Source organism: Corapipo altera, unplaced genomic scaffold (assembly GCF_003945725.1).
Source record: "Corapipo altera isolate COAL_440 unplaced genomic scaffold, ASM394572v1 44, whole genome shotgun sequence".
Classification (NCBI taxonomy): domain Eukaryota; kingdom Metazoa; phylum Chordata; class Aves; order Passeriformes; family Pipridae; genus Corapipo; species Corapipo altera.
The window spans coordinates 7245002-7261228 of record NW_020884880.1 but is presented as its reverse complement, the minus strand read 5'-3'; the positions used below and the strand labels follow the sequence as shown (position 1 = coordinate 7261228).

Here is a 16227-nt window from a genome sequence, read left to right as displayed (position 1 = left end):
TTAAGTCTTGGTCTTAATGGAAAAACCTTGTTTCATGTGGGCATAAAATGTTTACATCTCATAAATACATTAAAAAAAAAAGTCAAGTCAGGGGAAGAGAAATCTCTGCTCCAGAGTGTTAAAATGATTTTAAAATAATTGTAAAAAATTATTTATACTGTGACTCAGATGTCAAATTCACTGAGGTGTTTGGAAAATTTAGTTTTGATTTTCTTTTTTCTGGCATGATTTCAAGATGATTCTTAAACTAAAGGAGTTGCACTAGAGTTTTCTATGGAGAAATGGAGTCTTCCTGAAGCATGGGGAAAACTCTCAAAGTCAATTTTGTGATATAATTTGGCTTTGTCTCTTAATTTTTTAATGATGACAGGTTGCTGTTCAGTTTGATCTAGAAACAAAGACAATAACACTATTTTTTACAGATTAATGATAAGCTGTTTTAAAGTCGTATATGTAATGAGTAGTGCCATTGCTAAGTATGCAGTTGTGTCAATATCTTTCAGGACAACTTTAGTAGTTCGGTATTAGCAGGATGGGATCATAATGCTTCACATTGCTGTGACCCCATTGCAGTCTAAACCTTCCTCAAGGGGGAGGTGCTGATCTCTCCCTGGTACCAGGAACAGGACTCGAGGAAATGGAACGAAGTTACATCAGGGGAAGTTCAGACATTCAGAAAAAGTTCTTCGCTGAGACGGTGGTCAATCAGTGGAATAGGCTTCCTAGGGAAGTGGTCATGGCACCAAACCTGTCAGAGGTTGAGGAGCATCTGGATAATGCTCTTAGTCATATGGTTTAGTTTCAGGTAGTTCTGTGAGGAGCAGGGAGTTGGACTCAATGATCCTTATGTATCCCTTCCAACTTGAGATATTTTACAATTCATTTTATTACTTAAAACAGACAATACTGTCTTAACAGGATCAGTCATCAATGGAGTTTTATTAATCAGTTCTTACCTTGATGGCAAAAGCAAAGCCAAATTAAAGTAAATAACGAAAGTTTTGAACCATCAACTTGTTTTTCTCCCCCCTGTAAGTAATGCTGTATATCTCAGCACTCTCATTTGACTACTGGACCTACCCTATTTAAAATAGGGTGATTAGTAACTTTTTGACAAACACCAGCAGAACATGTTGCCACCTAGGAAAAGACTGAAGGCCTTCAATTCTCCGAATTAGGCATCCAAAAATCCCCTGCTTTTTGTCTAATTATAGAAAAGATAAGACATGCTAAGTTACATCCCTGTGAGCTCCACAGGTGCCTTTAGTTGCAATTTTGTATATGCTGTTAAGCCACATTCTAATCAACAAACTAGAGAGCATGAAACTTGATTTCAGGGTCTGATATAAGGGCTCTGAATTTACTCTGGGCTGTCTCATACTGAGGTATTGTAGCAATACTGTCAGTTTTCAAAGTAATGCTTAATTCAATAATCGCTTTCAAGAATAGCTGTGCCAGTCTATATCTTTGGAAATCAGTGTTTCAAATACAGTCCAAAGTTTTTGATAACAGAATATTATTTGATGGATTAGTATGAATTTTTTTGCAAAACATTCACTTTTTTTTTCTTTTCCCCCTCACTCTAGACAATTGATTTAGAGGGGTTCAAGCTGTTCATGAAGACTTTTCTGGAGGCAGAGTTACCAGATGATTTTGTTGAGCATCTTTTTACATCATTTAGCAACAAAATATCTCACTGCAGCCCATTAATAAAAAACAAGCCACAGCACCTTTCTGGGGGTAAGTGATAAAATCACAGTAATATAAGAACTAAAGGTTCCCTCACTCTGCTGTTTTACTTCTAATAACTTTAAATATGTGGATTTCTAAACTATATGCTGGTGGGAGAGGTTGTTCTGGTATTTGTGAAATTAGAGAAACTAACTCTCTCATGATAAGAAATGCTGTGAAAAGAAATGGAAATTAAATGGTTTAATCTTTTTAATTCATAATAATGATGCAGCTGAGACACCAAGTGGACGGTCTTTGTCATGTTAATGCTAATCAGATTGCTATGGTTACATGATCTTGCTGCCTACTCTACTGTATAAGCAAGTAGAAGCCTTTAGAGCTTCATGCCGAGGCTCCTGATGGAGATCTATTGTTTCTGTGCCCAGTTACTGCTGTTTCTTTTAATTGTCTAGGTGTGATTCTGTTGTTAGTAATCCTACATACTTAGCAGCTTTTATTTTAAAAAATCATCTTTTATCATTCTGGTATTGTATTTCTATGATTTTGACACTTCATATGTAGAAATTATAATAGCTGGTTTTATGTAGAAATTATAATATCTGGTTTTAGGTCATTGCCAGGTTTACAGATAAATTCTGCCCAGTATAGGCCATACTCGAATTTCTTCATTTTTACTATAATTCTCTCTCATATATTTTATTCTTATGTGTGATAAAATTATAATAATGATAATTATTATAACATCATTGTTAAAGTTGTTATTATTGTTGTTGTTTAAACTGTATGCTAAGTTTCTTACTCGAATGTTTCTTCCAAAAATTTTTTTCTCCTGCACAAACCTTTCCCACTTTGTAGTTAGTTTTCATCTTTTTAAGTTACTAAGGACTTTAGAAATAATATAACAAAATACCAGCTTAGGAATCTTCCATTTGTATATAACGTAATAGCAGGAGGACTGTTTGATAAATTGTTATATCCAAAACACGTTCAGAGAGGCAATTCAGTTCCCCTCATGAAAGAGTTATTTGTGCTTGAAAATATACTGTTCATATTGTAATTCAATTGCATGAGATTTAAACTAAATGTTGTCTTGATAATTTGTAGCATTTAAAGGGAAAAATTGTGCATTAGTATATTTTGATGTGCAAATGGCAATTATGCAAACTTTTGTTTTAGGATATCTAGTAATTTTTAAATGTTGCTAATAGTGAAAAAAACCTGACTGATATTGCAAAATAAATTTGACAGAAACATTTGACATTCTTCTGGAAGATGAAAAGATACATGAGAGCTAGAGAAGATGACAAGAAAAGTAGTAGAGTTTATCAGTATTTCTGGTACATGTTTGTTTTTCACTTACTGTCTTTTGGTCCACTCATGTCTGTTTATAAATTGTATTTTCAGTTAAGGCATCTGAAGAGAGATGGAAACAGATGCCAGGTAAGCAGGAGCACTGCGAGTCATCTGTAAGTCAGAACATTGCAGTCAACCGCTCCCACCTCTGTTTAAGTAATAATTTAACCTGTACCTTGCAGCTGATGATAAGTTAAAAGATACCTTAAAATTTGTATTTCTTTTCATTTGGATGTCAGGACTATATATTTTTGAAAAGAGTTATCCCAAGTTTTGAAATACTTTTTATTCTGTGAATAATATTCACATGACTGGAATTCGAACTATTTGTGTAAGTTTTGTGATTAAAGCCAGCATCTGAATTGGATAACATTTTATAATGTCTTAATTTTAATGACAGTTAACTGACATGCAAGCTCATTAAGTAGAACACTTCCCTGTTAAATATTTTTATTCATTTAAATATTTATTTTCAGTTTATTATTTACCTGAAACCATGAACATGGACATGGACTTCATTTCAGGATACATTTTCTGCATGCCAGTTTACTCTTATTTACCAAATTTTATTGTTTTAACATGTGTAGACAGGTATTGTTTTAACATATAGAACTACCTTTTAACATGTTGACTTTTAAAGATGTCTTCAGATTGCAATGAAGTATTTCAAAGTAAAAATAGGGCAGTGAAAAAAACCACACCAAAATTCTATTTCCATTTGCTACAGTAAGTAATTAACTTGTTCAAGACAAATGGATGAGAGAAATTATGTATTCAGGTTATGTGTGCAGTGATGAATCTGTACAGAATTAGTTACAGAAACTTTTTAAGAACAGTATATCCTTTTGCGAAGTTTCATCTTTAACATCACTAAAATCAGAAAGAAATGTAACAACTTGTAAAGAAAGTTTTATTACTACTTTCTCCGTGTTCTGCTGTCCTTCCCAGTTTTTCCAACTTTGATCCTGCAGATTCCAGTAATATCATCAGGACTGGTCATACTAATGTTCTCCTGAAACAAAAGAAGTTTGGCAGTTTTGAAACTTGTATTCTAAGTGGTACACTGGAACTGCTGTTAATCATAATGTCTGAGCACATATTTAAATTCTGTGTTTATTTCCTCAGTAGTTTGTCACTGAGGCTTCCATGTTTTAAATATGTACTGCACTGACATGCATCTGGCTGTGTTTTTGGGATAACAATACACTTGGGTGTTAGCAGAGTTTGACACTAAAACATCTTCAATTAGTGTAGTTGGTGTCAATCTATAAATTAAATGAAGATTCTACAAGCACAAGACAGTGGATACAGAGTTGGGCAGGGATTGTTTTAATACTTAACATGTAGTAGATTAAAATTATTCACCAAATTGGTTTATAGCCAAATGACATCAGATCAGTGCAAATGAAAAAAAGGTTGTCATTCCCATAATTGGGCTGGTATTCTGATAGTTTGCTTTATTTGTACAACCTTTAAAACCTCACTATCATTTAAATTCTACCTTTGCTGGATAAACTATGAACACAAATTGTTTTGAATTGTTTGGATGAAGAAGTAATCTGAGATTCACGTAAAAGAAAGATGCATGTATGCAAGAGTTTTGTTTTCATTTTCTGCTTGTATCATATGTGAAGACTAACAACGGCTATTGGTTATTTCCAGGTCTGAGACTTAACAAAGGTACCTCTACATCCAGACCTCCTACTCCTGCCAACTTACATTTACCCGACATGATCCAGCTGAAAGATATTGTTTGCTATTTATCACTGCTAGAAAGAGGAAGACCAGAAGACAAGCTAGAATGTATGTTCTTTTTTAAAGTTAATTTTATATATTTATTTCCACAAGTCATCAAATGTTGTGTTTCTGAGTTGAAGAATCAGTTTTGAGACAGCTGCATTATAAAAATATGGTTCTAGTTGACTGTTATTGCTGAAATTATTTTTTAATCTTTCTAATAGTATTAATTTGATGAGATTTTAACTAAATTTGCTCTATCTAGCACTCGTAAAGATGAGGAGTAAGGACTGTACATTCTGTAGTTAAAATAATCTTTTCTATACTGTCATCCCTTGATTAGCATCAGATCTGAGAAAAACAAATGATATATACTGAGGATACCTGGAGATATATAGATGGAGTGAATAATCTGTACTAAACAAGCTAATTCAAACAAAGAATAGCTAGTGTAGGCTGTGGGCTCTATAATGTTGGTGAATACTGAAAAGCCAAGAATGATCCAAGTCTGCCTCGCTGTTGGGAATGAGTGTTTGACATGGGAATTTAGAATTTATTTTTTTTTTTTAATTAGGGGCCTGAGTCAATAAAGCACAACACCTCTGCCTATTAAAAAATACCTTTGAGTTTGATCTGTGAATTGGAGAAAAATGTCCTCATTGAGATCAAATATACTCCAATATACATAGCTAGTCTGTCTATAGAAGATCTGTGGGATCAGGCTCTAATATGGAAAGTAAACATTCAGTATGATAGGACATGCTTCTGTCAGAGTAAAAATTCATTACATGGTTACATGACCACATATTGTTGAAGTATCTTGATGTTTCATTACCTGTAGTTAGCTTACAATGGCAACCTTGTACTACAAGATCATTTATACCTTTGCCTCAGCAAAGATTATAAGCAGCTATTCCCAGATTTGGTGATACCAGTTTGGTATCACATGATTAGAATACGAGAATGTACGCATGAATGTGCATTCAGAACACAAGCACAGAAAAATTAAGTTCTTAGGATTGATTTTAGCTTACAGTGTAATAATTGTTTCATGGTAGCAAGTTATGCAAGCCTTATCAGAGCTCTGAAGAGATCAGTGCACAAACCATAGCATGAAATGTAGATTAGTTGCCTCCCCTGGTGTCAGGAATTGGTACAATGAAAAGGAGGAGAGACAGAGGAGCAAGTGATGATTATAGTTTAGAGAATTTTCCATGAACTTCCTGCACACTACATGTGCGAAAGACTATGTTCTATATGATTTATGAGGGAGAGAGCATGATCTGATAGGCGTATAGTACTTACATGTTTGTATATTCAAGGCCATTTGTATTTACTGTATATAATTATGGACATATTATTTTATAGGTTTATTTTCTACTTTGTCATTGTATTAGGGAGGGTTCGGAACATACTGAATCCTGAAAACCATAACACCGTTAAAAGCTTAACAAAACCCAATATTTATTACTAAGAGTTGGCCAACAAAACGAACAAACCCAAAAGGGAGGGAGGAGGAGAGAAATAAGCCCCCAGCACAAGCTCCCCAGTTACCCAGCTGTTGCCCATAAAGTTATCTTACCGACCTAGCATACCTATAATTCCCCATAGCAGAAGCTGCATCCTTGGAGAGTCAGTAAATTCACAAACTGGCAGGGGTCCCGGCCAAAAGGCAACATTGTCCTTGGTGTGAAGTTAGCTCTCTTCCAAGAAAGCACCATCTGCTTTTATACAATTCATTGAGTGACCTCAGCCTCCCAGATGTGGCCATCACCACCCAGCCAAAGGCCCTCAGTCCCACCTCCCGGTTATGCAAGTGCATCTCTTCTGTGCATGCATGAGAACTTTGGAAATCCCCTAACGCATGCGCAGTGTGCCTTGGGGGTCTTTCTTAATTGAGTCTGGGGACGCTACTTCATCCTCCTCCTCCTCAAATTCTTCTTCAAGCAACCTTGGAGGACAATTAGCCAATCACAGAACACCAATTAAAACAGTTCATACAGAAGTTCTCCCTCCAAGGTTGAATTCACTGTTTTATCAGTGAACTTGGCAGGGAGAATATAAACTACTGCAGGTGGCTGGGGCCAAACACAGACCAAAAGTATCAGCATAAATTCACCCTGGTACAGTCATACAGACTTAAAATATGTATTGTATTAAAACATATTGTCACGTTTTAGTATCTAAATTTTGGCTTATACTGTACCATTAGTATGAAGACTTTCCCATTGATTTTAGTTGAATTCTTCTTATAAATTAATGGTATAATTTTGCCCTTTGTCTGAAATAGTTTTATAGCAGTAGATCCTGTGGCTGTAAGGTAAATTATAATTTTCAACAATGAAGTGAAAAAATAAAAATTACTTATTGTGGAGTTTTTGACATTAATATTAATACTAATCTCTAATCATGATTTTTTTATTATTCCTCTGTTGAAAAAAATTGAAAAAATTAATCACAGCTGCATGTTTGGAAACTTACTTCAGGACAAGCAGAAAATGAAAGTGGTACTTTCAAATAGAATCTGGTATAAGATGGAGGATAAAATACACTAAGAGAAAATAATGCTTAGGTTTTGGATCTGTAAGATCTACAGATTTTCATAGATTTACAAATATTCCAGCAGTTAAATGGATTTTCCAACCTATTAACTATGTATTTCTAGAGGTCTTAAGCTGTGCAAACCTCACCTGTTTGACATGCTCAGCATATCTATTATTTGTAATCTATGTATGGCCTAAATATAAAGAAAATCCCAAACAGTCCTCACAGAGATACATTAGAAGAATAGAAGATATCCTTTTAAGGTTGTATTGCTGTCTAGTGATAGAAATAGAGTGCTATCAGGTAAGGGGATGGGAAAAGATGACTTGAGCTCTGCAGTTTGCATCAGAGTTTCTGTTGGGTTGTTTTTATCATTTTGTTGTTGTTTTTTTCTCCTAGAGTGTGTAAATCAGTGGGAGCATGAATATTTAGCAGGGTATGAATAGAAAAGAGATTGCGTGCCAGACCAGTAGCATAGTTTTTCAGAGTCTAGCCAAGAACACAGATTGAGCCTTTTTACTACCCAATACATTTGTAATTGAAAAGACTTGTTTGCTACAAAGTGAAACAGTTATAATTATGCTAATGTCTGGTTCTAAATGTCTGATTAGAACTACTGATTCATGTTAAGTGAAAAAAAAGTTGTAAGCATTACTTCTCTGGGGTAGGTAAAGATCATGGAAATGCTAAACCTTGCCTTCATGATAACTGTAAAACGTTCTTTTAACCACTGTATTAGAATCATAGAGGGGGAGGAAAGAGAACCAAATGATTTGAACTTTATCACTGAGTGATTCAGTGATTCATCCCTATGGAAACTGAATGCTTAATGGTACCTTTGTCAGATAATATTAGCTGTCAAGCTCTGAGCTTTGGTAGAAGGCCTACTAGCGGGGGCAGCACCAATCTCTGGTGACTTTTGACATTAACTGTTGTTTTACACTGAAGTATCTCTGCTATGTAACTCCAGGCAAAGAAGGAGATTTTTATAGGCTTTCCTAGCCTGTAACTAATGAATAGTGGGCCTTTATGGCTTTAAACAGTGTACTACAGTAAACATCATCAATCTCGTATTACAGCTCTTAAGAACAGTGCAATGTAGTGGCAAAAATTGTTGAAGTGGCAGAGCAGTGTAGTACCTACCATTTTTCCCCACAGTTAGATGAACAATTTATTCCCAAGATGGAGGATATGAGGGAAGCAAGCCAATCCATATAACAGTTAAATATGTTTTACTGTAAGTCCCAAAATAATCAAATTCTTTCTGAATTTTACTTTCTAATTGCTAAGAATTTTCTCTCACTTCTCATTATAGTGTTCCCTGAAAACTATTATAAACTTTGCTTGCAGAATTTATTGGACTGTAACAGCATTTGCTGTGGATCCAACGTGCTGGGATTCTTCACTGTTAAATAGGTCATATGTTATGTTTCCAAAAACATCTGATAAGACAGTTTGTAAGCAGATTGATTGGGTTTTGCTGTCAGTGACAGCATTACAGTGTCCTGTAAACACCTCTACATGGGTTGATTTCCTCATCCCTAAAAAATTGGTCTAGCACTAAAAAATATAGCACTTTTGAAGGGGATGGTGGGTGTTTAGATTTCAGAGCTCTGGCAAACTGTCCCAGAAAGTAGGGACAAATAGCAAGGTATATGTGGGCTTCTGGATTTCATCTTTAGTCTTTTAACAGTATTTCCTACCAAAGCTTCAGGCTTCTTTCTGCTCTGCAGTCTGATGCAGTATATGATCAGCTGAGGAAGCTGCTTTCAAATATCTTGGTAGACTTACCCATTGTTGTCACTGGAATCAAGTCATGATACAATCTTGAAAGTATATATTTTCTGGATATTCTCAAAGTGCATCTTCTTTTCTGGGTGACTTCTGAAAATGTTGGGAATACATTTTCAAATTGATGAAGCAAGTTAGATTCTGGGAGAAGCCATGCTGGCAGTTTGTGAGGAATGTTAATTGTTGGATTGGAATGATTAGATGCTTAAAATATTTATCATCTGTTTCATTTAGTTGGTAAAAAAATATTCTAAAGTAATATTACTATTCAATAGTGATAGTTGCTACCAAGGGGGTAGGATAGTATTATTAAAATTTAAGCAGCTTTATCAATATTTGCATGACCAATTGTATGTTATCCAATATTTGGTGAGATGATAAAGATAGGCCTTTTGGGAGTACTCACCATGACTAGAGATCATCTCTAGAAGGAACAAAAATTAAGTTCACAGACCAAATTATCTGCTGGAGTGACAATGTGGAAAAGGTGCAATTACACTGTCCAGCTAATATGTCTTGTTGGAGGCACTGGTAGTTGCTGAGTGAACCTCTCACATAATACAACTTATGTGGTGAGTCTGCAGTTAGAGTGATCATTAAAAGTAAATGTTAATATTTGTCCTTTCTTTGAAATTCAGGTTTAGTTGTTTTGTGTTTTGGTTTGGAGTTGTTTTTTATGAAAAAAAAAAAAAAGATATTTACTATGTTTTCTAACCAAGTTTCCTTGTCTCTTTTTGTTTTCTTTTCAGTTATGTTTCGCTTGTATGATACAGATGGGAATGGATACCTGGATAGTTCGGTAATTTTATTGGTGTATTTTAATGCATTGTAAGAGTATGTTATCATGGAATACCTGTATAAAAATACATTAATCCAAATCAAGTTTATATTTATCCTGAATTATTAGAAGCAGTATATACTGTAGTCGATAAAAAGTCAACAATTTGAAAATTAAATCTTGAGTTTTCTTTTCCAATAAGCTGCTACTTCTACTACTGTATAAATTTTCAAATGTTGACACTGCTGTCAGGGAGTCCTATTCTATAGTCTTTTGATTTTTCATCATATTACTGTAGGGGACACATTAATATAATTCCAAAACTTCTAGTATGCTGCTGGGACGTGTATCTCAAAGCACCGTTTGTAAAGATTTCATTAAAAAGAGAAAGTATGAGAGTCACACAGTGAATTTATGTGGAGGCATGTCAGAACTTCCACATTGTTATGAAGAACAGAGGAACAATGTTAAAGCCAAACTTCTGAGGAGTAGCCCAACCAAATGTTTGAAGAAAAATCAGAGGTATAACAATAATTAAAAAAAAATGTAGCTATTTTTTTCTGTTAGGTAACAGAAAGTAGTATTTTATTGACAGTGATTTTTTTTTTCTTTGTGTTTTTTTACCCCTTCTTTTTTATCTCCTGGAAGCAAGATAGCATAGAGTGGATTGGTAAAGAAGAGGAGCTGATTCCCATAAGTGACAGGGAAATTTTTGCCTGCAGACCAGTTCATGATAACGCACATACTGGCGGCTGAAATCTTTTCACATATCTTGCAGCTCACCCTGGGATAGGGATGAAGTGATTATCTCTGACCCTGCCTCTTCCTCCTGTTCTGAAGCCCCTACTTCCTCTTCATCCCTCACTAAGTGAACTGATTTTTGTCATGGGTTTCTTCTTCTGTGAAGGGACAGCTGCTACCAGCACAGGTTCCTCTGGTTCAGCTGCAGTTTTGACTGACCCCAGTGCCTGTTAGTCTGATTTCCTCCTCCTCCCCCTTAGAGTGCTGTCTAGTACTGAGCAGTGTCTGATAAACAGTAACCAGGCCCCAGCCCACCGCATAACTTTTCACCTCTCTGAAACTGCCATGGCATTTTTCTTTCAAATATTCTGCCACTTTATCAGAGTCCTGTAGTTGTTCGGGGGTGAACTTCCAAACCATTGGAACAGAGTAATCCTTTGAAAGCTGGCCCATTTTCTCTTGCTTTCCATGCCACTTATGGCTCTATCCATCCTCAGGACAGATCTCTGAACAACCTCCCTGGAAATCTCTTTCTTAACTCTAAACATCGTGTGGATCGCCCTGAGGAAAACTGGCAGACTTAGCAACAAGAACATTTTTTCCTTAACATCCAAAGGGAATTAAAAATTCTGAAATGCAGTTGTAACAAGCCTGAAGGAGTAAAAGGGTGTGAAAAGCTAGGGAAAATCATCCTCCTCTGTCCCCCCAAAGACTGGGTGTGATTCTTAATGGACTCCGAAAGGTAGTGCCTGAGGTATGAGTAGGTATTCAGCAACACTGAATACATATCCCAAACGGCCTTCATGGCCCTTGATGTCATGTCATAAACTGATATCCCACAGTACATCAACAAAGCAATCCTGATCCCTCTCCCTGCTTGGAAAAATAACATCCCGAGGAGCACATAAAGGAATATATATACAGCGTTACGTACCATGCCCATATGAACAAACCAAACAATATTGTGACCAGTGGCTCTGTACCTAATACAGCAAATGCTTAAGTAAAATTTGTTTCCAACCTGTTCTGAGCAGATCTATTTTTATCTCAACCCTTCATGCCTCACAGTAGGCACCAAGTAAGGCTGTCATGGTTTAGGAATGGTACTCCCCAATTTAGGGCTCCCACTGAGACTCTCCAGACCACACTCTTGCTCCTCTCCCCGTCCTGCAACAGAATGGAGAGGAGACTTGGAGACACAAAAGGTAAAGATCACAGTTTGAGATAAGAACAATTTACTAGAAACAGCAATTATATAAGGAAAAGAACACTAATAACATCAACAATATTAGTAACAAAGGCGTACAAAAGAGAGAGAGTAAGTTACATCCAAAGTGCTCACCACAGAGCCTGACCCTACCTAACTGCAGGCACGCTGCCCTGACTGCTCTCTCCAGCTTGGAACTGGCATTACCCAACCTCTCCGCTGCCCACATGTACTCAACCAGAAGGACCCCTTTCTTCCCAGAAGAGACTCCTTTTCTCCTGCACCTAGCAGTGACTTGAAGTGGTATAGAATAACCTCCAGGTCTCAGCTATGCCTCTCCTGGCTATGGCAAAAAGTTATCTTGGCTCCTGGCTGGAACCAAGACAACACAAGAATTCAGAGTGGTCCTAGGTAAGCACTGGAAATGTTTACCAAGCAAAATTGTATATATGAGTATAGAAGAGCAGTAGTGATACATGATCAAGGGAAGTTGCAACACCATTATGGTAAGAAAACTTTGTATTAGTTTATAGCATCCACTTTATGCCTTATTTCCATTATAAAGTTTTGAATTACTCAATAGCTGTCAAAAAAGTAGTTTGTTAGAGTTCTGGAATTTAAAGATCCTTACAGCATTATATCACAGCGTGGACATCAAATAGTAAAAACAGTACTCAAAAGATAGTTAGGAAAGAAGAATCTATTACTGCTTTCAATTACTTTAATTGTGGGGATATATTTCACCTCCCCGAATGCTTCACAGTCCCTGCCTGATGTTTTGCTCATGAAGCAGATTCACCTGAGTGGACAGCTTCCTGTGTAAAGGACATTCGTTAGGAACATTGATGAAACAGTGTCACTGAATTCAATATGGTTGAATTATAAGTTGCTTTGCAGTAGAATGTTTCTTTATAATATTGCATTAAATATCATAGTTTTCATTCATCTGTAGGAGCTGGAAAATATCATTGCTCAAATGATGCATGTTGCAGAATACCTTGAATGGGATGTTACTGAACTGAGTCCAGTAAGTATCCATTTTATCACAATTTTTTAATGTTACTAGAGATAGCATTTTGAGATATTTCATGTCGACATGTGATTCTATATGTTAGTAAGATAGAAATAAGAGTAGTCTGTGTTCCACTATGGCACTGTCAATTAGCACTTTTACAAGTATTTTGCTGATTGAATCTAATTTGTGAAACATTTTTACTACAGTTTAAGGGTTTTTTCAGTGCATGTAGAAATTAACTTTTATAACACAACTGGTTCGTCTCTGAATATTTCTTAAAAGTAACTGCAAGTACACAGGGAACCCAACTTAGTTTGAGATCTTTCGATGATAATAAAATGTAAATAGGAATATGACACTTTATTTTCTGAACTGTCTATACTCATTTTACTACAGCTGCCATATAAATAATATTTCCCTTACTTTTTGTGTGTGGATGAGGGAGTTGGAGATCTGCACATATTCTAACAAGAAGTTGCTATATTAGAATATAATAATAAAAAATTAGAATTTATGAGATTTTTCATTAAACTGTGTAGATTCTTCATGAAATGATGGAAGAAATTGACTATGATCATGATGGCACTGTTTCTCTAGAAGAGTGGATCCAAGGAGGAATGACAACAATACCACTCTTGGTCCTCCTTGGGTTAGAGAATGTAAGTATTAAATAAGAGTGTCAAGTCTCTACTTGCATGTAAGTGTGGACCTCAGGCTGGTTTCTCTGAGGCCTGTACGAAGAATACTTTGCTTTACTTTTCTTCAGTATGGCTGAATGACATGCAAAGAGCAAAAGTGCATCTTCAAAGGCAGAGTTACCATTAGCATGTTTGAAGCCCCACCAAATAAGTGAGCTCTGGAGCTGGAAGCTGTAAAAAGCTGATTAATTTGCCGTGCTAACAGCATGTTGTTAATTCCTAGCTGTAGTATTATTTGTTAAGAATGTCTTACTGTGCATGTGTATGTTACAGCTGACTTGGAGCAGTGTCCAGTATTCTCAGCATGGTACTGGATTCTGTGGCCGAATTGTACTGAGTCACAGAACAATCTGCATTGAAAGAACTTCTGGACATCTGGTCAAGTCTCTTATTAAAGGCAGGGCCATGGATTAAGTTATCCAGGACTCTGTCAAGCCTAAATAATTCCGGTGAGGCAGATTCCACCAGTCCTGTGGGCAAACTCTCCCTGTGTTAATTGTTCTTAAGGGAAAGAGCTTTTGTTCTTATGAGCAGAGGGAATTTCTTCTGCAGCAATTATTGCCTGTTGGCTCTTTTCCTGTCAGAATACATCCCTGTGAAGATATTCCATCTCTGTAACTACCTTAATAAACTATACTAAGTAGCAATATCAAAGGGAACACTTACACCAAAGGATAGAGTGTTATGAAAGATGAACTTGTGTTCTGTACATTTACAGTTTCACATTAAAGATAATACAGATGTAATATGATCAGTTTTGGACTAGTTAAATGCAACTGTTTTAAGACTGGCATGTTGCCAGTGCCACCTGCTGTCCTGTATCTGAGCTAATTTTGAACACGTATCTAAGCATATGTTTCAAATGCTTTTCTGTTATTTGAAAGAAAATATTTTTATTTCATCTTTTCCTAATTAATTTTCAGATATTGAGGTGAAATAATAAATAATATTTATTTTCCTCATATAGTTTTATGGCTTCAACTAAATCTAGACTGCTGTAGTTGCTCTATGGTATTTTATTTAGACAAAGAATGGTCAGACTGAGACTTTGTGTAGGAAAATATGTAACAAACCAGTTTGTTGAACAGAAGATCTGTAAGTCTTGCAAAATCTTAATTATCAAATTACAAGCAAAATACCTGAATTTCAGTGTATTTTGATTACTGTAAATAGTAATTTCCTAATTCTATATGTGAGACTGAGTAACAAAAATGTTAAATTGCTTGCCTGTCATCAAAGAGATATTTGTCAGGCCTAATTCAATTATTTATGTGGAATTACGTTAAACAAAGGGCACCAAATGCTCTCAAGCAATCAGTACAGTAGATAACTGATAGTCACTTTCAGCACAGATTTTTCTTTTCTGACAGGTAGTATAGAAGTTCTGGGAGTAGTTTTCAGTGTCTACATTTCATTCTTTCTAAATTTCAAGCTCATTAAATTATGGAATAAATTAATGCAGATCCTTCTGTAGAGGTTTATTTTCATATTAAAGCATGATTCTCCTTTTGAGTGTTTTTACTAGTTATCATGCTGCATGTAGCTTTACTATGGAAATAGTAAAAATGCACAAGTAGTGATCAAAATTCTATAACCTGGTATCAGTATGAGCCAGTGTTTTTATCATCAAGAGTATTACTGGTTCTTGATGCATTTAATGTACATAAGCATACAGTTGTAGAAAAATAGCATGTAAAATATATTTTTTATTATATTTTTGGATCAATAAGCATAGTTCATTATTTTATGTTTTTTTAATATTCTACTTTACTGTAAATGAAGTCCATTACCTACATATGAGCTAATTTGCTAGTCATTTGCTAATGATTCACTAGGATGTGATGCCACCCTTTAAAAGGGCTCTCCTATTTCTTTTGATGTTTAAAACTGCCTTATTTTTTAAACCATTTGCAAAATATGTAGAGAAAAGCAAAATTTTTATATTTTCATCAAATGAGCAGAAATTTACTACTTCTGTTTGTACGCAGTTCTAAATGATCAAATCGAAGTGTATTTTAGGACACTGAAAAGTGAAATCAATAAAGTTAAAACTCTAATGCCTGTCTGTCATTATTTTGTGTAAACTGATAGCATGGTTTTACTGGTTTTAGAGCATCTAATGTATTACCCAAGCACTTCATTCCAGTGCATCATTCCCATTAATGGGATGCTGTCATTTTTTTTACATGTTGTTGTTAGATTTTGCAAACCTAGCTTCCCAAGACTCTGCTTTTTTTAGCTGTCTTTCTCCTTTTAGTTATGATAATAAAAAGTAAGATAAGTATCTTTTGAATTCATTAATCAAATAATAAAGTGCTGATATCTTAAAGTTTTCAAGCTGATTGGTTTGTGAAAATAAGGGGCATAACCTACTGGCTTATGATGCGTAGACATTTCCAGCTGCTCATCACATGTTGAAAAAGAGAGAAAAAACCCCTCCAACAAAAACAACAAAACCACACAAAATCAACCAAACAAAAACAAGCAAACAACACCCCAAACCAAAAGAAAAAATGGTCAAGAAACCAAAACCCACCAAACAATTCTAGCACCTTCTTTTACCTTTAGTTGAGTATGATTTGGTTCTCTACTGAACTCAGCAATGACAAAATTTTAAATCCAAGAATTCTCTCTCTCTTTCCTCCTTCCCCCTGCCTTTTTCCTAGACTTT

General features: G+C 35.5%; 1 protein-coding gene across 10 annotated transcripts in view; it reads left to right on the top strand.

The window, feature by feature from the left end:
- The window catches only part of DGKB (diacylglycerol kinase beta), a 387634-nt gene that overhangs the window by 133909 nt on the left and 237498 nt on the right, over positions 1 to 16227 (top strand). For all 10 annotated transcript variants that reach the window (XM_027639264.1, XM_027639265.1, XM_027639266.1 and 7 more), the window contains 6 exons: positions 1587 to 1740; positions 3097 to 3132; positions 4708 to 4848; positions 9867 to 9916; positions 12796 to 12870; positions 13398 to 13517. In XM_027639264.1, the coding sequence (XP_027495065.1) occupies positions 1587 to 1740; positions 3097 to 3132; positions 4708 to 4848; positions 9867 to 9916; positions 12796 to 12870; positions 13398 to 13517 (576 nt within the window). The remainder of the gene's footprint in view (positions 1 to 1586; positions 1741 to 3096; positions 3133 to 4707; positions 4849 to 9866; positions 9917 to 12795; positions 12871 to 13397; positions 13518 to 16227) is intronic.